The 23121-nt window shown below is 45.9% G+C and overlaps 1 protein-coding gene across 2 annotated transcripts in view; it reads right to left on the minus strand.

The window, feature by feature from the left end:
• Positions 1-23121, minus strand: part of TRIP12 (thyroid hormone receptor interactor 12) — a 3849287-nt gene that overhangs the window by 407918 nt on the left and 3418248 nt on the right. For both annotated transcript variants that reach the window (XM_044071052.1, XM_044071053.1), the window contains one exon: positions 22959-23057. In XM_044071052.1, the coding sequence (XP_043926987.1) occupies positions 22959-23057 (99 nt within the window). The remainder of the gene's footprint in view (positions 1-22958; positions 23058-23121) is intronic.

Raw genomic sequence — 23121 nt, forward strand, 5'->3', positions numbered from 1 at the left:
AATGTCCGTTCATACTATCTTCAGAAATGAATGCCCCAGAAAGAACTCCAATCTAAGGAAACAGGTGAATCATACATCCATAAGAAAAAGCAATGCCCAGGGGGTAAGAGGGAGGGATGGAATACTGCAGCAGTGAGAAGGAGACCTATCATTATGGTAAGATTTTACACAACTACACTATGTCCCTTCCATTCTACTGTTGGAGTATACATAATATGAGAGAGAGTGCCAAAGCTCATGACGAAACTTGGGAGGAGGAAGAGGTAGGTAGAGCTCTCTAAAAAGCCATGAAAAATGGCCCTAGCAAAACTAGCTCTAGCTCTGGAGATTCTAACTTGTAGTGTTTGTTGAAAGTATGTACAGAAGTCCACGGAGCTGCGAAAAGAATATAATTACTGTCCAAACCCTTGAAGAAAGCACCAGAAGTCACAGCTGAATGAACGAGCCTCAACAGAAAAAGGAAGGCTCTTACCATGAGAAACATAACAAAAAGAAATAGCTTTAGAAATCCAAGAGGAAACAGTTTGCTTGGAAACAGGCAATCCCAAGGACTTGGGATGAAAAGAAACAAAAAGCTGATCAGATTTCCTGATAGTTTTGGTTTTATCTAAATAAAATCTGAGTTGTCTATGCATATCTAAGTTGTGTAGTATCCTCTTACTAGGATACTGTGGAGAAAGGAAAAGGGTGGGCAAATGAATGGATTAATTAAGTGACAACTCATTCACAACCTTGGACATAAATGAAGGATTAGTATGCAAGGACACTATGCCCTTATGGAAAACCAAAAAAGGATGAGAAGCCATAAGGGCTTGAATTTCAGACAACTGGCTAGCTGAAGTCAAAGCTAACAGAACAAGTATTCCAACAGCAATAGTGCAAGGAAGCTGTACCCACAGGCTTAAAAGGAGCCAGTCAATTTCTCCAAAACAAAATTAAGATTCCAAGGAAGAGGAACAGGCCTTCCTGGGAGGGATAATATGTAGGACACCTTAAAGGAATTGCTTAGCCTCAAACCTAGAAGCTAAAGGAGGACATAAAGGCAAACAAGCAGAAACAGCTGACAAGTGGGCCTCGACAGAGGAATAGGCTAACCCAGCATTGAGCAATTCACACAAATAAGACAGTACTAGTGGAACATCCACAGTCAATGGATCCAAGTTATGTGAAAGACACCTGTGATGCCCGTGCACTGGCCCAGCAATCCAGGAGCCTCAATCCTCACCACTAACACCAGTGAGGGGCGTCCTTATAGGGAAAGAATAATAAATATACACACACAGTAAAGTACAATTTCCCTTAAGAGCACACAAAAATCACAGTCAGTCTGGGACTGGTTTCTCCCTTTCTCTCCAGGTCCCCCAATAAGACTCTCCCACTGGCACAGCTATAGGGTCCAAATCTCAGCCTAGTGGTCAAGCTAAAACCTCCAGCACCCTGTCTGTCCAAGCAGTGCTTCATGTCCCTGCCGAAGTAGCTGACACACACACACACTTTGAGATAAGAATTATATACCACCACACAGACACTCCTGGGGAAGGCTGGCACAGGTTCTCCAGCTGTCCCCCTTTTACCCAGACTATACAGTAGTATCACTTGTCACCACCCACTAATATTTATCAGCTACTAAAAGGTCCTTATGAAAGGGTGTCCAATTATACTGTGCAATACTATTATCCAAATGGTAAGTGCAACTGAACAGTCAAGGCTTATTGGAGTGGCTTGGCCACCAGTATCACTATATACATGCAATGTACTATAGAGCTTAAATTATCTCTACACAAAACAGCCACAGTTGAAAGGTTTACAAATATGTAATAATAAATGATAACACAAGATAATACTTCTTACTACACAGTGCTAGTCAAGAGTTCAGAGATCACAGAGAAATGCTTAAAATAATGCAGTAGAAACGTTCTGACATCAATACAGAAAAAAAACTAATCAAATCTTCCTATTTCCTAGCTATATCTAGGAGAAAACACAGTTCTAAAATAAACTTATATATAGACACAGGCAGAGTGCTGGTGAGTTGGTTGTTCTCAAGACAAACGCTAAATGCTCTCATCGTTCCCAGGGTAACAGAAACTCAGAGGTTAATAGCCCTTTTAATCTTGCAGCTGGTCAGGAAGCCAGAGCAATAAAAGAAATTACACATGTAAATTCTAGCCATTAACTCTGGCCTCAAAACAATAGCCAGAATGCCTCCCTCTACACATCTCAGCTCCGAGTTTTAGCTCAAAGAATTTAACAATGCTTGACTTATCAGCTTTCTTACACCAGAGTGCACTGTTGTTACATTTATGCAGTTCAACATCCAATACAGTCTATTCACATTTAGGAGAACAAGCCTGTGGCTTACATTAATATTTACAAATGACAGAGTTATCTACAAAATTCAATCGAGCTAGGCTGGCAGCCTTCACCTATCTTCACACATCCCCCCCCCCCCCGAGAACTCAAGCTAGTTTTTCAGAGGGTGAAGTCTATCAGACTATACCTTACCCCATTTCCTGTCTGGAGTGCCCATCTGCGTGGGCATTGCTAATCCCACTATGGTGCTGCACTGACATATCATATGCTTGCAAACCTAGACTCCATCTTAGCAACTTGTCATTTTGCTGGCTCTGTTTAACCATGTTAGGGGATTGTGAACTGTCACCACAATTAATTTTCTTCCATACAGATAAGGCTGAAGTTTCTGCAGTGCCCACACTATGGCTAGACATTCCTTTCCTACAGCTGCATAACATTCCTCCCTGGGTTGGAGCCTACGACTGAGATAAGCCACTAGGTGCTCTTCTCCCTCTGAAAAAATCTGGCTAAGTACAGCCCCCACCCCATGGTTGGAAGCATTCACCAAAACAACAAATTATTTGCTATAATCTGGACTGGCTAACACAGGGGGTCCTCCCAAATGTTCTTTAAGATTCTGGAATGCCTGCTCACATGCTGTGGTCCACACTAACTTATCTGGCCTGTTCTTCCTTGTCAGGTCTGTGAGGGGAGCAGCTATGGTACTATAACTGGGGACGAAATTTCTGCAGTACCCTGCTGATCCCAAGAATGCCCTCACCTGCTTTTTGATAATAGGTGCAGGCCATGGTCTGAATGGCTTCTACTTTGGCAGGTTCTGGCCTGATCTTACCACTTCCCACCCCCACCAGAGGTGACAACATATTGGACCTGGTTGTCATCAACATGGGCGACCGGTGTTCCACACCGGAGGTCAACCCCTCGCTGGTTAGATCTGACCATAAACTAATCACTCTGGATATCCAAATTCCGCCCACCCACCCCCGGTCAAAGAAACCACCGTGAAAAACTTTTCAAAAGCAAACTTGACGTTACTTAAGACAAAGGTGGAATGTTTCAAAGCCCCCATGCTAAAGGATAATGCTGCCCAAGCTGCAAAATCCTTTATTAATGCACTCTATGGGCACCTACAAGAATGCATGGATAGTGCTATCCGAAGCAAAACCAAGACTCACTCCTCCAAGAAAAGGAAACCAGTCTAGTGGACCCCTGCCATAAACAAGCTATACAACAGGAGGAGGAAACTAGTACAGAAAAGAGTAAAATCCAAAGAAAGTAAGACATCCCTGATCAGTATCAGCAAGAAACTACGATCTCTCATAAAATCATCCAAGGCTAGCTTCGAACAAAAAATTGCCAAGGACTCCAAAGACAACCACAAGGCATTCTTTAGCTAGGTCAAGAATCTAAGTGGCAATTCTCAGATCTGCTCGGAGTTAGTGCAGAATGGAACAAAATACACTGAACCGACAGATATATCCAACATCCTGGCAGACAGGTTCAGTGCAAACTTCACCCCCCCACCCCCAAAAGGGCCCATAACCATACCAGAAAAATGTAGTGCCCCTGAAATCACAGAAACCCAGGTTAAAACAGCCCTCTCCAAAGCCAAAAACACAGCATCAATGGGACTGGACGGTGTCCCAAGCTGCATCCTATACGAGCTCAAAGATGAACTTAACCCCTCACCTAAACACACTGTTCAAACTCAGCCTCTCCACAGGCTATGTTCTCATAGAGTGCCGCACAGCAACGGTTATTCTGCCCCACAAAGGTGGAGCCACAACAGACCCTGGAAACTATCGCCCTATAAGCCTGACTAGCTTGGTCTGCAAGGCTATAGAGCGCATCATCATGGATCTCATTAACGGAGACACTGGGAACCTGCAAATACTGGACCCTACCCAGTTTGGCTTTGTTAAGGGAAGATCATGCCTCCTAAATCTGGTGGACTTCTTTGAGACAGTTACCAAGGCTATAGACGAGGGAAAGGTTGTCCCACACATCCTACCTAGACCTCGCAAAGGCCTTCAAGCACCATTCCCCATTCTGGTATTACAGACAAGCTCACCAGCCTGAATATAAACCCCTACATCATGAGATGGGCTGCCAACTGGCTCACGGACAGAACCCACATGGTAAGAGTTGTGGGAGTTAGGTCGGACTCTAAACCGGTTACAAGTGGCGTTCCCCATGGCTCAGTCCTAGGACCCCACCTGTTCGGCATATGCTTGTCAGAGGTACAGGCAAGCACAGGAGGTCTATGGCTGACCATGTTCGCAGACAACTGCAAACTAGGGGCTATAATTGACTCTCCGGCTGACACAGACATCCTCCAAAAAGGTCTCACTGAGACAGACACCTGGTGTCAAAACTATCGCCTCAAGCTAAATGCCAAAAAGTGCATAGTCAGCCCCTTTGGAAAAAACAAAGTACCCACAAACTACCACATAGGTGGTAGCCCCCTAAAAACGGAAGACGTAATAAGGGATCTGGGAACCAAGCAGATAGTAATTCTCCTTTGGTAATCACATTGCCAAAGTGGTTAGAAAATCCTATGTGGCCCACCTAATCACAAAAGGGTTTACATCCAGTTCAAGAGAGGTCACTGTGCCACTCTACGCATCACTCAGACCCATCATAGAGTACAATGCCCCATTTGGGATGTACCTTACAAGACACCTGCAACAGCTGGAAAGACCACATAAGTACCTCACCAAGAGGATCACTGGCCTCAAACAGATGCCCTATGCAGCTTGACTGAACAAACTCCAGCTGTACTTGGTTGCATACCGCCTACTCAGAGGTGATCTATGTCTGACATACAAGGCCATGTCCAACCCAGAATTGATGGACATGCTCCACCTAAAGAAAACCATATCCCCTCAAGCCACATGCTCTAGGGATCTAAACCTCATCACAACAATAAATAGGACGTGCTGGAGGGATAGATTCCTGACCCAGAGACTTCCCATGCTCTGGAACAAGATTCCAATCTACATTAGGCAGAGCTCCTCGCTAACACTCTTCAAGAGAAACTTTGATGAGTGGATGGGAAATAGAAAGTTTACCCCGGTGATCACTTCAATGGCTCTGCTGGACAGAGGCACAGGGAATTAATCTAAGGGGGTGGCGAAAGCCAACACAATTCTGGCTAGGCTTATAAATGCCCTCGGGCAGATAGCTTAGTAACTACCTATGTCCCAGGTAGGTGACCTCTGCCACACCCACCTGACATTTGCTGGGATTAATGGTCAACCATGCCCTCTGTAGTCTGCCCAGCACCTCCCTGACATGCTGAAGGTGCTCTTGCCAGGAATGGCTGTAGATGGCAATATCATCTAAGTAAGCAAGGGCAAACCCCTCCTGCTAGGATATGATTTACCAGCCTCTGGAAAGTCACAGGGGCATTTTTCATCCCAAAGAGCATCTCTGTGAACTCATACAAGCCAAGAGGAGTCCCAAAGGCTGACCTCTCTCTAGCACTGGGAGTCAAGGGCACCTTCCAGTAACCCTTGGTAAGATCAATGGTGGTAAGATACTTAGCCACACCCAGCTGCTCTTAGGGCCTCATCTGTCCTAGGCATGGGGTAAGCATCTGACTGTGTGTGACTATTTAATTTCCTGTAGTCCATACAGAACCTGGTGCTGCCATCCTTCTTTGGCACCAGCACCGCTGGGGAGGCCCAAGGACTGTTGGACTCTTGAATTACCCCTAGTTCCAACATCTCCTGCATCTCCTCCCTCAGTCTGTTTAACTCTCTCAGGCACCCTAGAATGGGTCTGCCTAACAGACTTTGGGGTCCTGTATCCACCTGGTGCTGCACCAGGTGGGTACGCCCTGGTTTCCCAGTGAACATGTCCCCAAACCCCTGTAATACTGCTCAGATTTCTTGAACCTGGGTAGGAGACAGCTGCTGGGACACTGCTACCCCTTCCACTCAGGTGTCAGTCCGAACCTCACTGAGGAGATCAGTCAACAGATCTCCCTCAGACACCACCTGCAACCCACTGAAAATACTCAGCACAAGAGCCTCCCTATCATGGTAAGGTTTCATCATGTTAACATGGTACAATCTGTGCTCCTGCCTAGCAGTTCTACCATGTAGTTAACATCACTTACCTTCCTTAGCACCTTGTACGGTCCCTCCCAAGCTGCTTGTAGTGTCTGACAGGAATGAGAACCATTACCTGCTGCCCTACAGCATACTCTCTAGCTCGAGCATTCCTGTCATACCATACCTTTTTCTGTTGGGCGTCTGCCAGGTTCTCCTGGGCCAAACCCATGAGTTCCCTGAGCCTTGTCCTGAGGTTTAGAACATATGACACAACGGACTCCTTGTGAGACTCACACTCACCTTCTCACTCATCACAAATTAAATCTAGAGGTCCCCTCACCCTATGCACCATACAGCAACTCAAAGGGGAGAAAAAAACTGTGGATTCCTGGGGAACCCCTCTGTAAGCAAACAACAGATGGGGCAAATATTTGTCCCACTCCCTCTTAAAACAGGTCTGCAAATGCCAGTAGCATGGACTTGATTGTAGAGTTTAACCTCTCAACAAGACCATTAGTCTGGAGATGGTAGGGGGGTGGTCTTCAGGTGCTTCAACCCACAGTACCTCCACAGACAAGCCAGCAGGTCTGACATGAAATTGGCACCTCTATCAGTCAGTATTCCTTTTGGGAAAAGTACAGTTTTGTACCTACCATAAATGTAGATGTTCGAGGATCCCATTGCTGCAGTCCTAACTATTGGGTATAGTCCGCATCCAGTCGGCCCGAATACCAGAGTATAAGGCTGACGTCGGTCAGGGCGCATTAGACTGACGTCAGTACGTCAGGGTACTAATGCGCATGACCGACGTCATATCCTCAGTCTTTTCTTGCCCCAGATGTCAGAAGATCCTAAAAAGACAAGGCCCAAAATACCTGCACCAAAAATATGTACAATATATACAAGAATATATACAAAAAATATATATAAGCATGTAACCTCACCTACACAACCACCCCTAAACACAGAGGGGAAGGAGGGAGGGTAAATTGGACTGCAGCAATGGGATCCTCGAACATCTACATTTATGGTAGGTACAAAACTGTACTATGTTCTTCGTTCCCCATTGCTGCAGTCCTAACTATTGGGTAGAATCCCAAAGCAGAGGTAAGGGAGGCTGGCAAATCATAAAGAAGCAGGAGCTGACAACATGCCTTGCAAAACAGCTGTGGCAAAACCAGCCCTAGACTTAGAGTAGATAGGTAGGTGATAATGCTTAGAGAAAGTATGCACTGAACTCCAAGTAGCTGCTTCCAAAATATCCTTAGTTGCCACCCCCCTTAGAAATGCTGTAGAAGTGGCAGTAGCCCTAGTGGAATGAGGCCTAATCCCAGCTGGAATCTCCTTGCCATGATGGGAATAACAAAATGCAATGCAAAAGCCAATCCACCTAGAAATAGTTTGTTTTGACACAGGCTTGTCCTGTGAACTCAAAGCAAAAGAAACCAACAACTGCTGAGACTACCTAAAATCCTTAGTCCTGCTTAAATAATAACGCAATTGCCTGTGTACATCTAAAGTGTGCAAAATCTTTTCCCCTTTATTTTGGGGATCTGCATAAAAAGTAGGCAAATGAATAGTTTGGTTTAAAGCCACACTAGAAACCACCTTAGGCATAAAGGAAGGATTAGTACGTAATGATACCCTATCCTTATGGAAAATCAAAAATGGCTCTACTGCCATAAGGGCCTGCAACTCAGACACCCTTCTTGCAGAAGTAACAGCCAACAGAAAAGCAGTCTTCCAAGACAAGTATTTCAATTCAGCAGTAGCCGCAGGCTCAAAAGGTTGTAGAGTAAGTTTTTCCAACACAAAATTGAGATCCCAAGCAGGAGTAGGAGCTCTACGTGGGGGTCTTATATTCTTTGCCCTCTAAGAAACTGCTTGAACAAAGGATGCGAAAACAATGGTGGGTCACAATCATAGTGAGCTGAAATTGCTGCAGCATGAATCTTAATGGAAGAGAAGGACAAACCTTTGTCCAATAACTCAGTAAGGTATTGAAGAGCCACACTCAAATTAGGCTCAGAAACCTGCAAATTCTTTGCTGTACTCCAAAATAAGAATCTCTTCCATTTTTCTGCGTACACTTTCCTTGTACTAGGTCTTCTAGCTTCCATAATCACATTTAAAACTTGTTGAGGAAGTTGAGACCTGCTGTGTTTCAACACAGAAGATGCCAGGCTGTTAGATGAAGAGAGTGAAGCTTGACATTGAGCAGATGACCATCCTTCTGAGATAACAGATGAGGAATCAGAGGTAAAGGCCATGGAGGCTTCCTTACCAGACTCCGTAGTAGTGGGTACCAGTGTTGCCGAGGCCAATCTGGAGCTATCAAAATCATCCTTGGCCTGTCTTGCCTGACCTTTAATAGTACCTTTGGAAGAAGAGGCAGAGGAGGAAAGGCATACACATGAAGGTTTTTCCAACTGAAAGACAGAGCATCCACTTTCCAAGCTGTGTGATGAAACCCCTTTGTGCAATACTGTGGCAGCTGGTGGTTTAGTGGAGAAGCGAACAGATCTATGTCTGGAGTCCCCCATGACACTGTCAGTTTTTGAAATACATGAAGATCCAGTTTCCACTCGTGGGGATCCATGATTTGTCTGCTTAACACATCTGCTAAGGAGTTCTGTGCTCCCGGCAGAAACCTTGCCTGAAGAGTTAATTGCAAGCTTAGCGCAGTCTCCCATAAAATCATTGCTTGCCTGCATAAAGGATAAGAATGTGTTCCCCCTTGCTTGTTGATGTACCACATGACAGTTGTGTTGTCTGTTAGAATCAACACCTGCCCTGGAAGAAGTAACTCCTTGAAAGCCATTAATGCAAACTGGACTGCTAACATCTCCTTCATGTTGATATGTAGATACTGTAGTCTGGCAGGCCACTTGTCTTGTATCCACTTTCCATTTAGATGAGCTCCCCAAGCAATGTCCGAGGCATCTGTCGTTAAGATCTGACTCGCCTCTGGCCGGGTCACAGACAGTCCCTTGTTTAGGTGACATTCCTGAGCCCACCACAAAAATTCTTTTTGAAGGCAAGGTATTATTTGAATGACAGTGTCCAAATCCTGGCAGTGCTGTGTCCATACATTTTTGAGATACCATTGTAGCTTCCTCATATGCAGTTTGGCATTGGGAAGCACCAGAATACAAGATGCCATGAACCCTAATGCTTGAAGGACTGTCCTTGCAGTCAGCACGGACTGATGAGATAGTTGATGGAAGTAAAGTGATAGACTCTTTTGTTTGTCCGGGGTTAAAAGGCCATCTGGGCTGCTGTATTCAGTCTCACACCCAGAAAGCACATGACGTGAGAGGGTACTAGACTGGACATTATTTCGTTCACAGAATATCCTAGGCACCTTAGCACCGCTATGACATGCTCCAGATGCTGTAGAAGGTCTTCCTTTTCTTGAGCCAGAATCAGGCAGTCGCCCAAGTAAGGATAGATTTGAATTCCTTGAAGCCTGAAGTAAGCTATCACTGGAGCCAGAACCTTTGTGAATACTCTGGGCAGTAGATAAGCCAAAGGGCAATGCAGAGAACTGATAATGAGAATTTCCAGCTCGAAACCGCAGATACTTCCTGCAACTTAGCCTTATAGGCACATGAAGGTAAGCTTCCTTGAGATCTAAAGTTACCATCCAGTGATCTTTGCCCAGCAGAGGTAAAAGCTGTTGTAACGTCAACATCTTGAACTTGGGAATGTCCAAAAACGTGTTGAGGAGAGATAAATCCAAAATTGGTCTCCACGTGTTCCCCTTCTTTGGTACTAGGAACAGGCGAGAATAAAATCCTAGGCCCCTTTCTGATACAGGGACTGGCTGAATGGCCCCTATCTGGAGTAACTGAGAAACTTGCTTGTGAGCCTCTTTTCTTTGTGTAGGAGGAACGTCTGGCATGCCTTTGAAAGGGGCATTGTATGGAAATAAAATCTGTAACCGTGGTGAATGATATCCAACACCCATTTGTCTTGAGTAATTAAATCCCAATTTTCTTTGAAAAGAGACAGTCTTCCTCCCAAAGGAGCTGCCAGACTGGAATCTACTGGCAGCTGAAAAGACAGGTCATTGGGTCTGTTTACGAAAGGACTGACCCCTGCCCTCACCAGAAGTCTGAGCAGGTGAACTCCCTGTTCTAGGCCTAAAAGAACCTTGAGCCCTGCCCCTACCACGTCTAGACCTACCCCTAGACTGGGAATCATAAGCAGGATATGTCCACCCCTTAGCAGGCCAATTTCTACTAAACTTCGGTGGCTGCACCTGCAAAAAATCTTTAACAGTTTGCATAGACTTAGCTTTGTCCTCCATTTTCTTTAAAACTGCTTCCACAGGCGATCCAAACAACACATCAGACTGTAAAGGAGCATCCAAAATCCTTGTCTTAACATGCTCAGCTAAATTCTGATCCTTCAACCAGGCATGCCTGCGAAGAACAGAACTGGTAGCAGCCACCCTCGAGGAGGCCTGTACAGCATCAAAACCACATTGCAAAGAATGCTTACCCACTTGTTCAGACACATGAACCAAATCCAGCAACTCTTTACACTCAATACCTTCCGCCAAAGCATCCACCTTAGATTTCAATTGTGAAAGGAGATAATTCTGATATTTTAGCATGTGAAACTGACAATTCAATGCTCTCATGGCTAGAGTGGAAGAAGTATACACTTTCTTTCCCCACCTATCCAAAGCCCTTGCCTCTTTATCAGTGGGAACAGGATTTTTAACCACAGAAGCTTTAACACCTTTAGGCCCTTGAGAAATAGTTTCTGGGTCCGCCCTAGGACTCTTAAACAAATACTTATGAGCTTCGGGCACCCTATAATACCTATCAGGCTTAACAGGAGCAGGAGGCAAAGAGTCAGGGTTCAGGGAAGCCTCTGCAAAACATCTTCCACCACATTCAACACAGGAGGAATAGCTAAGGGCCTATGCTGGGGTAAAACAAGAATTCCCTAAGCCTTTTCCTGGAATCAGAGTAATCCTGGCCTTCCCATTTAAAGTGCTCCCTCATGGAATGCAGAGTCTCTGAAAATGAGAAATCCTCAGGAGGAGAAGCTGTAGGAGTGGAATCATCCACATCAGAATCAGAATAAGTAGGATACTCCTGCAAGTCTTCCGCAGAAGACTCTGAAGCCTCTGAACACTGTTCAAAACTATCAAACTCCGGTTCCACCCTAGGCCTCTTATCAGGCGGGGCATAGAACCTCTAATAATAGTAATCAAATCTTCTGCCATTTTAAGCATATGTTTCTTAGGTACAGAACCCGAAATGCTAGGAGAAGCCCCCACTGAAGCTGAACTAGGCCTACCTCTCAAAGAAGTTTTGGCAACAGAAGGAGAGGCTCTAACTACCTTGGGAAGAGAGGGAAGAACAGTCACCTGAGAAGCCCCTCAGCCTGGCCTACCTCCTGAGAAGGCACATCCTGTAACAGTAAAGTTTCTGCCTGGGACTCCATGGAAACTCCTGGCAAAACCTCAGGCTCCACTGAGTTTCTAAAGAACCGACGTCCGGGACTGCCGGTTCATCAACCCTAGGCTTCGCTGTTTTGTCCTTGCGCTTCTTGACGAAGCGGCGTCGGAGCATCCGACGGCATATTATAATTGCAACGCTTCCCAAACACTAACCTGGCACAGTCTAACCTCCTCTTAATAGTGCGTTTGTTAAACCTAGCACAAGAGCGGCACTCAACAACGCCGTGCTCAGGCCCTAAACAAGGTATACACAAGGTATGGTAATCCCTATGAGGTATCTGTTTCCCACAAGAAATACAGTTATTCACTTTTTCTGACATCCGGTAAAATACTGAGGCAAGAAATAACCAAAATGTTCCCCAACGGGGTACTTAGCCAACTCTGTTTCGGTCTGAAACTCCGGTTTCGGAAATATTTCAGAACGCCAACCTGCACTCGCAAAACTGCTTCTGCATCGGACCATGCGGCAAAAAAGACTGAGGATATGACGTCGGTCATGCGCATTAGTACCCTGACGTACTGACGTCAGTCTAATGCGCCCTGACCGACGTCAGCCTTATACTCTGGTATTCGGGCCGACTGGATGCGGACTATACCCAATAGTTAGGACTGCAGCAATGGGGAACGAAGAACATCCTACCCTGCTGAAAATCTCTAACAAAGCATTTGCCACCTTTTCTGCCTCAATAGAGGACAAAGCCACTGCCTCAGGGTATCTTGTAGCATAATCTACTACCACTAGGATATACTTTTTCCCTGTAAAACTTGGGGTACTCAGAGGCCCCACGATATCCATAGTTACTCTCTAAAATGGCTCCTCAATCACAGGCAAAGGCATCAAATGAGTTTTCACCTTGTCTCCTGCCTTGCCTACCTTTTGGCACTGCTCATAGGTCCTGCAGTACCTGGTCACATCTTTGGAAATTCCAGGCCAACAGAAGTTCTGCATAATACATCTCTTTGTATGTTTTATGCCCATATAACCTGCAAAGGGAATATCATGGGCTATGGCTAGAAGTGCCAGACGGTAGGATCTAGGTACTACCAACTGCTGTACCCTCTCACCTTCGAGCCCTCCCTCAGGGGTCCACTCTCTATACAATATCCCTTTATCCTAGTATACAGATTCCCCCTTCCCTTGAGAATTGGGTGCCCCACTGTAGGGTCTGACAGCTGAGCCTGTCTCAACTCTCTCTTTGCAACCCTTCCCAGCTCCCCTTCCACAGGAAGTCTGGCATCCTCTGACAGTGGTGCCTCACTGTCAACCTGGGTACTACTACTCACCTCTACCTTTGCAGACACTCTGTCCAAGGGAACATCAGTACCCACAAGCAGCTGTGGCTGACCATCAGTCTCAATGCTACAGGGTAGCTCCCTCCCTGACGTAACCACCTCACCAGGCTACCAGACCAACATGCCTGTCTCGAAGCATTAACACACAGTACTGCCTCATCAAAATCCTTCTCTATTAGGATATCTGCAGGATGGTAGTTCGGTACCCCTGTTATCTCAAGACAACCAACTACTGACATTTTGTCTTTCCCACTTACTGGCTCTCTCACCTTTTGTTCCCTACCTTGCATCCGTGGACATCTATATGCCACATGGCCTCAGTGGTTGTATTCAAAACATTTAACCCTAGGTCCTTGATGTGTACCTGGACAAGTTGCTTCACCTACGTCTGGTAAATTCTGTTGGGGCAGTCTGGGCTACCCACCATGGGTTCCTTTAGAACCATGGGAAGCACTGGGGGTCCCTTTCCTGTGCAGGGATGCCCTGCGTGCTAGGTATAGGTCTCCCTGCTTCCCCAACTCCTCTGATGTAGCACATTGTCCATCAGCTAACCAAATCCTTATGTCCTCAGGCAAAGTGCTAAGGGCTTGTTTCCTCACCAAAAGGTCTGCCAGCCCTTCAAAAGTGGTGACCTAACATCCACTCACCCACCTATGAAAATAAGTGCTCAGTTCAGCAACATATTCACACACACTTTCATCTGTCTTGCGCATATGCTCACGAAACTTTTTCCTACAAGTTTCAGGTGTTAGCTTAAAAAATTCTAACAAGCGATTCTTAACAGCAGTATAATCAAAATATTCACAAACAGTTAATTTAGACAGCACAGTTACAACTTTAACATGGAGTAAGGGGGTCAGGAAGTGTACCAAGAGCCTTTGGTCAACATCATATTGTTTACATATCCTCTCAAACATATGAATGAAACTACCAAAATTATCTTCCTCTGTAAACTGCACAAGAAATTTACTAACCTTTTGTGCTTCTGGGGTCCAGTTACTTCCTTCCCCATTACCTCCATGACTCTGGCGAGCAGTCAGCATCTCCTTTTCGTGCTGCCTCTGCCGCTCCTTTTCCACAGCTTCCATTTTCAAATCCCTGTCCTCCAACTAAAGTCTCTTTAAGCTCCAGATGGATTTTTAAGTCCACTGCACAAAGGTTGAGCTGCCCATTCCCTGAGTGTTGTACATCTCCACAGCCATCCTGGTTGCTGTTTTCTGATGCAGCTGTGACCAAAGCTGCAATCATGTCTGCCTTAGTCAGGTTTTACCAGTCCTTTAGCCTGGCACACCTCAGCCAACTGGCTCCTTCTCAGCTTTCCATACTCCTCTGCTGACATGCTTGCCTGCTCTCCCTGACTGACTAAGGTCACAAAAGAAATAAAACAATTGTGATCTGAACTCTGAATATTCACTGCATGGCTGATTTAGAGTACAAAAACACCTTCAGTGATCACTGAACACAAGCTACAGGAATTCAGTACCCACACCACTACAAGCCAGTTAGTATGTGCTAACCAATTAATATGTGGTATGGGTATCCCACCACTGCCAAACAATTAATAAGTGACACCTGTGCACTGGCCCAGCAATCAAGGAGCCTCAATGTGAGGGGTGTCTACATTGGGAAGGATAACAAATACACACACAGTAAAGTACAATTTCCCTTAAGAGCACACAGAGGTAACAGTCAGTCTGGGGCTGATTTCTCCCTTTCTCTCCAGATCCCCAATAAGACTCCCCACTGGCACAGCTATAGGGTCCAGATCTCAGCCTAGCGGTCTAGCTAAAATCTCCAGCACCCTCTCTGTCCAACCAGTGCTTCGTGTCCCTACCAAAGTAGCTGACACACACACACTGAGATAGGAGTTATATGCAAACACACAGACACTCCTGGGGAAGGCTGGCACAGGTTTTCCAGCTATCCCCCTTCTGCCCAGACTATACGGTAGCACCACTTGCCACCAACCACTAATATCAGCTACTACTAAGGCCCTTTATCAAAGGGTGTCCAATTATTACTGCGCAATATTATTATGCAATTAGTAAGTGTGACCAGAACTTTTTAAGGCTTATTGCAGTGGCTTGGCCAGCATCACTATATACATGCAATGTACTCTAGAGCTTAAATTATCTCTACACAAAACAGCCACAGTTGAAAGGTTTAAAAATATTTAATAATAAATAAGAACACAAGACAATACTTCTTTCTACACAGTTCTAGTCAAGAGTACTGAGATCACAGAGAAATGTTTAAAATAATACAGTAGAAAAGTTCTGACATCAATACAGAAAACAGCTAGACTAGACTTCCTATTTACTATCTATACCCAAGAGCAAACACAGTTTCTAAGATAAACTTACATATAGAGTAAGAAAGTGCTGGTGATGCTGTCAATTCCGAAAACAAATGCAAAATGCTCAGATTCTCTCTCTCTGTCCTTAAATTGATAACACAGTACCACTGACTCATTTCAGATTACATTACTATTCTCTGTTTCCCAGGCTAACAGACACTTGGAGTGTAATAGCCCTTTTGATCTTGCAGCTGGTCAGGAAGCCAAAGCAATAAAAGCCATTATACATGTAAATTCTAGCCATTAACTCTGGCCTCAAAACAACAGAAAGAATTCCTTCATTCAGACATCTCCGCTCCAAGTTTTGAGATCAAACAATTATACAATGCTTGACTTACCAGCTTTCCTCCAGCAGACTGGAATGTGGTTACATTTTTGAAGTTCAACATTTACCATAATTTTCTTACATTTAAGAGAACAAGCATGTGGCTTACATTAATATTTACAAATGACAATTATCTACAAAACCCTATCTAGCTAGGCTGGCAGCCTTCACATATCTTCACAGTTGCTACAAAATATACTTAATTTACTTAACATTCATTTATTCATCATCACTTTGTAGTAATGCTGCTTATGTTACCCAAGCATTCTGCATGTTGTGCAAGTAACAACTGTAAATAGTTCTCTTGGAGCTTTGTACATAATGCTGCTAAACATTACCAGAGTATTCTATATGTTGTATATGTAACTACTGTTATTATTTCTCATGAAGCTTTTTCACCCAGACCACCACTGTAAAGGGTCTTGTTTGCCCAGTTGAACTTTACCAGTAGACAGATGGAAAAAAGAAGTTAGGTACTCACCATAACGTTCCATCTGAGTAGTTATACTTCATTTTTCTGCAACCTGTGGGTATACGGATCCGTAACGGATCCGAGCCAGCAGCTTTTTTCTAGCATTTGCTCCAAGCTCCTCCCCCTACCGATAATACACCACCATCTCCTATCTTCCCTCAGATAGAGTTTGCTGCAACTATACATATTGGCAACCCAACTAAATAAACCTAACATGTTTATTCACATGAAAAGGTCAGGCGGACGGAGGGTGGGAAGGTTGCGGAAAAATGAAATATAACTACTCAGATGGAACGTTATGGTGAGTACATAACTTCTTTATCTGAAGTAGTTAACTTCATTTCATCTGCAAGCTGTGGGGCAGAGTCCTGGGAAGCCCTCATGGAATAATATTCCTGAGCACCGCAGAGCCAAAGGATGCTCTCCCTCTGGAAAACAGATCTAATTTGTAATGGGAGATGAAAGTATGAGAATTTGCCCAAGTTGCTGCTGCGCAAATGTCATCCAAAGGAACCTTAGACCAAAAAGCAGTGGAAGTCGCCATGGAACTGGTAGAATGAGCTTTAATCAAATCAAAAGGAGATAACCCCTTGGTTTTGTAAATGTGTAGGATGCAGTGAGTGATCCATCTGGCTAAAGAAACCTTGGAAATGGCCTTGCCCAAACGAGGTTTGGAAAATGAGAAAAATAACTGGTCGGACTTGCAGAAGGATTGTGTTCTATGAAGGTAGAAACAAAGTTGTCTATGAACATCTAACAAATGAAGTTTGTATTCCCCTTTGTTCTGAAAATTTGGAAAGAAAACAGGTAGATTCATTGTTTGGTTTATATTTGATTGAGATGACACTTTGGGTAAAAACAAAGGATTCGTACAGAGAGAGACCCTGTCTTTATGGAAGACCAAATAAGGAGGCAAGGCAGACAAAACCTGCAGCTCAGAGACCCTCCTAGCTGACGTAATAGCCACTAGGAAGACTGTCTTCCAAGACAAAAACTTTAGATCCACTGATGCAGCAGGTTCAAAAGGGGGAGATACTAATGACTGGAGAACCAAAGTGAGATCCCAAGGAGGAACCAAATCTTTGATGGGAGGATGCAGAAGAAAGGTGCCTTTTAAAAAGGCTTTACAAAGCCTAGAGGAGGCGAGTGCAATCTTATTTTCACCTGCATGAAAATTAGAAATGGCTGCCAGCTGTACTTTCACCATGGAGGAGCTAGCTCCTTGCTGAAAAATACTAGTAAAGAATTCCAACACGGCTGGAACAGGGGCTGTAAAAGGATCCAGGTTTCTCTGAGAGGCCCAGACAGAGAAACGTCTCCATTTATTGCAATAGACCTTCCTAGTGGAATCTTTAAGAGAAGCCACTAGTATGGATTTTTACAGGGGATGAAAGACCGTGAGTCCTGGCAATCAAGGGAACTGGAGCAGCCAAGCTGTCAGCTTTAGGATGAGAGATTAGATCCGGGCAGGGATCCAGAATCCATGGAGGTGCTAGAAGATGAGACAAAAGGAAGGGGAACCAAACTTGACGAGGCCAGAAGGGGACAATGAGGATCACTATGCACCCCAGTCGATAGGCTTTCTGAAGAAACTTCGGAATGAGTGGTAATGGTGGGTAAGCATACAGTAACCCGGAGGGCCAAGCATGGACTAGAGCGTCTCTGGGGGCATCCCCTGGTGAGGGAATCGGAGCAAAGAACTTGCTGCACTTCGTGTTGGAAGGAGATGCGAAGAGATCGCAGGAAGGCTGTCCCCATGCAAAGAATATCTCCTCTGCTACTGACTGTTTCAGAGACCACTCGTACGGCATCAGAATAGGCCAACTCAATCTGTCCGCTAAAATGTTGGAGCATCCCGGGATGAATATTGCAATCAGAAACCGACAGGTGGAAATCACCCACTCCCACACTCTCATAGCCTCATGACACAGAGGGTAAGATCTGGTTCCCCCCTGCTTGTTGATATACCAGACAACAGACATGTTGTCTGACTGAATTGCAATCGTACCCAGAGGAAGGAGATTGTGAAAGGCTTCCAACGCTAAAAGCACTGCCTTTATCTCTAGAACATTTATGTGCAACTTGGTCTCTATCTGGGACCATGTGCCTTGGACTGTCCTTCCCAAACAGTGCCCCCCACCCGAGTTGGGAGGCGTCCGTGGTCACTGTGGCTTGGGCTGAAGATGACACAAAAGGGCGTCCCGCTGCCACCTCCGGTGAAAAGAGCCACCAAAGGAGAAACGTCCTGCAGGTGTGACTGATCCTTATCGGAAAATGCATGGTCAGGTCTAGCCAAGACCATTGGACAGCTAGAGTCCATTGAAGGACCCGCATATGGAGATGTGTGCAAGGGAGAATAGAAATCGAGGCAGCCATGGAGCCCAGGGCCCTAAGCACATCGCTCGCCTTTGTAAATTTGAGGTTCACGATTAGAGCGATGTGGTACCTGAGGTGTGAGATCCTGTCTGGTATTAAAAAAAACCCTTTAGCTGCAAAGTGTCTAGCCATGTCCCAATGAAGTCTAGAACTTGTACTGGTTGCAAAAGGGATTTGTGGACATTGACTGTAATCCTCAGCCGATCTGCCAAGAGGAGAAAGTAGTCTCGGGCCAGACACAGAAGATGCTTGGTGGACTCGGGGAAGAGCCAGTCGTCCAGGTAAGGAAATACCTGAATTCCCTGAAGCCTCAGGTGAGCTGCTACTACAGCCATTACCTTGGTGAACTCCCTGGTGGCTGTAGTGAGACCAAAGGGTGGAGCTCTGAACTGGAAGTGACTGGCTCCCAGCCGGAAGTGAAGAAATCCCATGGAGTAAGCATCCTGGAGGTCTAACGAGCACATCCAGTTGCACTCTCGGAGATAAGGTAGAATGGACTGTAGGGTGACCATCCAGAACTTTTGTTTGGTGACAGACAGGTTCACGGTTGACTGGCCAAAATGGGCCTGAGGTCCCCCGTCTTTTTTGGCACTAAAAAGAACCTGGAGTAAACGCTTAATCTGGACTGGTTGAGGGGGACCGGTTTAATGGCTCGTTTGTGTAGCAACTTTGAAACCTTTAGAGCTGTGGCCTCCCTGTGAGTGGGTGGGACATCCGGCAGGCATCTTGTAGCACTTGGTGGGGCAACAAATTGGATAGTGTAGCCTCTGGATTTTATTTGTAGCACCCACCGATCTGCAGCTATGGACTCCCATGCTGCTGGGTGCAATGATAACCTCCCCCCCGACTGCCTCCAGAGTAGGACAGTCGGGCAACCCCTCAGGGCTGCTGAGCGGTCCTGTCAGAAAAAAGGTTCCCTAGACCCGAAGTTCCTGGGATCCCCTCTACCTCTGGGTCGGCATCAATCTTGTCCCCCTCTACCTCTGGGGAAAGAGTTGTCCTGAAGCTCCCGGGAAAACTGTGATTTCCAGAACCACATCATCTTTTGCCCTCTTTGGTTCTTAGAAACGGACCGCTGAGGGTTAGAGAAGCGGATCCCGATGGCAGACAATGTCTTCCTGTCTTTTTTGCTCTGGACAAGAGTGTCACGTACTGTCGTCCCGAAAAGGGAAGAACCGTCATAGGGAGCATTAGTAAAAGATGCCTTGAAAGGGTCTGCAAACTAACACAACCTGAGCCAGGCCTGTCCCAGCCGCCCTAGCTGCTCCTTCCATGGCGTGGGAAAGGAGACGCATGGACGTGTTTGATACCGACTTCGGAGTCGATATTTCTGCAGAGAACAGTTATTTCTCCTGCTGCGATAAGGACTCTGGGGGAGACTCAGCGAATTCCAAGAAAAGGTCTCGCTGTAGACGTACCACATGTGCCAAATAGTTCAGCGCACGGATGGAAAAGGTCGCTGATGAATAAACGCGCTTCCCAGACCTATCCACCGACCTGGACTCCTTGTCTGGAGGGTGGACTGAGGAACTCTTCTGCGCCAATTCCTTCTTGGTGGCTGCTGCGACCACCATAGCATCAATGGGGGCTCCTTTAGACCAGGGTTGTCTGTCGGTGGTAAGAGAAAGAATCTTGTCAGGGCGTTTGGGGATGGGCTCTATGGTGTCAGGCTCCTTCCAAGCCCGTGTGGTAATAAGGTCCACCAAGGGGTCCACTGGCGGGGACACCCAGGAAGTAGATGGGCCCGTGCCAAAGGCCTCTAGGAACATGGGACTCATCCGTAGAAGGTTTTGGGGCTGACCAACCTCCCCTCTGGCAGAGGATCTCCATGATGTCTCCGAAGGAGACATCTTGGGAGGTAACCCGGGGGAACCTTCTCCATCTAAATCCGTGTCCATAGTGAGGGACTCAGGGGAGCCCAAGTTACTCCTCTTGCACTTGCCCTTACAGGGGCCCTCTTATGTGGGACTCTCTGAAGAGGACTCGTGAGCCACGAGGGGTTCCTCAAGGGGAATAGCCTGGGGCTCCTCTGGCACGGGCTGTCCCTGAGACGGGATGAAGGAAGTCGTCGCCAAATCCAGTGGAGTCTGGGTGGAATCCGAGGAGAAGGGCTGAGGTCTCAATCCCTGTGAGAAGAACCCTCTCCAACACTTCGAACGCCGAAGGAGAGCGTACCTCCTTGGCTCCCAGCAAGGAGGAAGCTCTCCCCAGGTCCGAAGCGGGGATCAGAGCTGAAGCGTGAATAGCCTGAGGTCCTAGGCAAAGGTTCGGATCCGAAAAGGTTGGAGCAGATGATGAATCCATTCCCTCTGGTCCAATCTCCCTGTCCATGGCTCTGAGAGTCCAAGGAACGCAAGGTAACAGCCGGAGTTCTAGGTTGGTGGAACCGTCGGCACCGAGCTACCAGCTCCAGAGAGTCTCGGATCCAAGAACCCTGAAGCAGCTGCACGGATCGGGGAAAGAGAGATGGGGCGGAAAAAAGGCATGCAGGTCCCCTCTCCAGAGGGAGAGGGGCCTGGCAAGACTCCCATATGTATTTGGGTCTGAATGAATCTTCAAATCATCCTGTCCATATCCAAGTCCGATAGGCTCAGAGTTGATCGCGAAGAGGCGACCGACTCAGATCTGGCTGGTCTGCGCAGTAAGGGTGAGGGTGAGGCAGGCCTCAGATCAGAAGACTCCAACGGCTCCGGCGAGAAACAGGGTGAGCGGAGCCTGGGAGAAGCTGGCCTGAAAGTCTTGGATGGTGGAGTAGGGAAGGATTCCCTGTCCGGAGACCTCTTGCGGGGCCTATCCCTCTTCCTCTCTTTGTCCTCCTTGCGCTTCTCTCTGTCCTTTTCTTTTTCTCTCTCTCTTTTTTCTTTATCTTTGTATTTGTCTCCCCCAACATCAGAACAAGTGGGGGTTTGACTCCCTGTTTGAGTGGATGACTGGGCGGGAGTACCCGAGACCGAGGCTGTGGTAGAATCCAGCAGAGAGCCAGGGTGAAGACCCTTGGCAACTAACTTGGCCTTCCTATCCCTGAGGGCCCTCAGGTTAAAGCCTGCACAGATTGAATACTGTTGATAAATGGGGCACTCCCAAACATATTACACATAGAGTGTGACCATCAGCTGGTGAGAGCTTATGGCCACACTCTGTGCATTTTTGAAAACTGACTTAGGCTGATCAGCCATCGCCACTCCCTAAAAAAACACAATACACTAACACACGCTGAAGGGAAGTGGGCCTAGACTACTTTCTATACTAAGCTACTTTCAGCAATAGAAACTTTTTTTTTTGAAGCTATACCAGCGAACAGCGTACACTAAAGGGGGGACGGAGGGAAAACGGACTTCCACTTGCACGCAAAAAACAGAATTACTTACTTTCTTATCCCTGAAGCTCAGAGCAAAGGAGATAACGATGCTTACTATGGCACGGCAAACGAGATCTGAGGGAAGATAGGAGATGGTGGTGTACTATGGGTAGGGGGAGGAGGTCGGAGCTTGGAGTAGATACTAGAAAAAAGTTGCCGGCTTGGATCCAATGCAGATCTGCATGCCCACAGGATGCAGATCAAATGAAGTTAACTACTTCAGATCAAATAATGAATAAATGCTTTATTCACTTACATGGTTTATTATTCGGGTCTATGTTATAACAGCGAACGATCAAAAGATCGAACGCTGTTATATCGACCACAAAAGAATGAAAAAAAAAAAAGAGTGAACAGCCAGAACAGTGAATTTTTTCTCCAGAGAAAAAATTCACTGCCCCCCCCCCAAAAAAAACACACTAAACACTATTTTAAGTGGAGGGCTTCACCCCCACACCCCCCTACTTAAATATACCAACACCGAGATTGCACGACAGTGTCAAAAATGGAAAAGTGACGGAAGCGGCCAAGCGACTTCTTTCCCAGGGAAAGAATTTGCTTAAAAGCAGCTTCATCATTTTGAGTTTTCGACATTTACAGTTCGACGAAGACACATTTGACATAATGCATCTTCGTTTTTCTGACAGGAACCCTATTATTCTACTGTGGGACATATGAAGAGGGTGAAAGTCTGGGTGGTGCCCGGATTCATTGTACTGCATGAAGAAAAGGGATGCACTTCTATACAAATTACTTCTCTATTTCTCATTAATAAAAGGTTGCTTAATGCTTGTATGCATGACAAACTTAATATGTATTTCCATAGCTCACCATGGTTACTCTATCTATAATCAACTGTAAAACTCAAACTCTTCACTCCAAAAGTTACAGAAGCCAAAGGTTACAAAAACAACTTAATACTTACTTCATTTTCATACTGAATCTCCAACATTGCTCTTGAACTGCCTAGATCCTGCATCACGGATTCAGCTTGTTTCAACAGCTCTTCCCTTTTCACAGTGCGCTGCAAAAGGAAAAACATTACTGCATTTATAAACCTGTTTTGACCTATAGTAGAGGTACAATAT

Source organism: Protopterus annectens, chromosome 5.part0 (genome assembly GCF_019279795.1).
Source record: "Protopterus annectens isolate FY-2018-M chromosome 5.part0, PAN1.0, whole genome shotgun sequence".
NCBI lineage: Eukaryota > Metazoa > Chordata > Ceratodontiformes > Protopteridae > Protopterus > Protopterus annectens.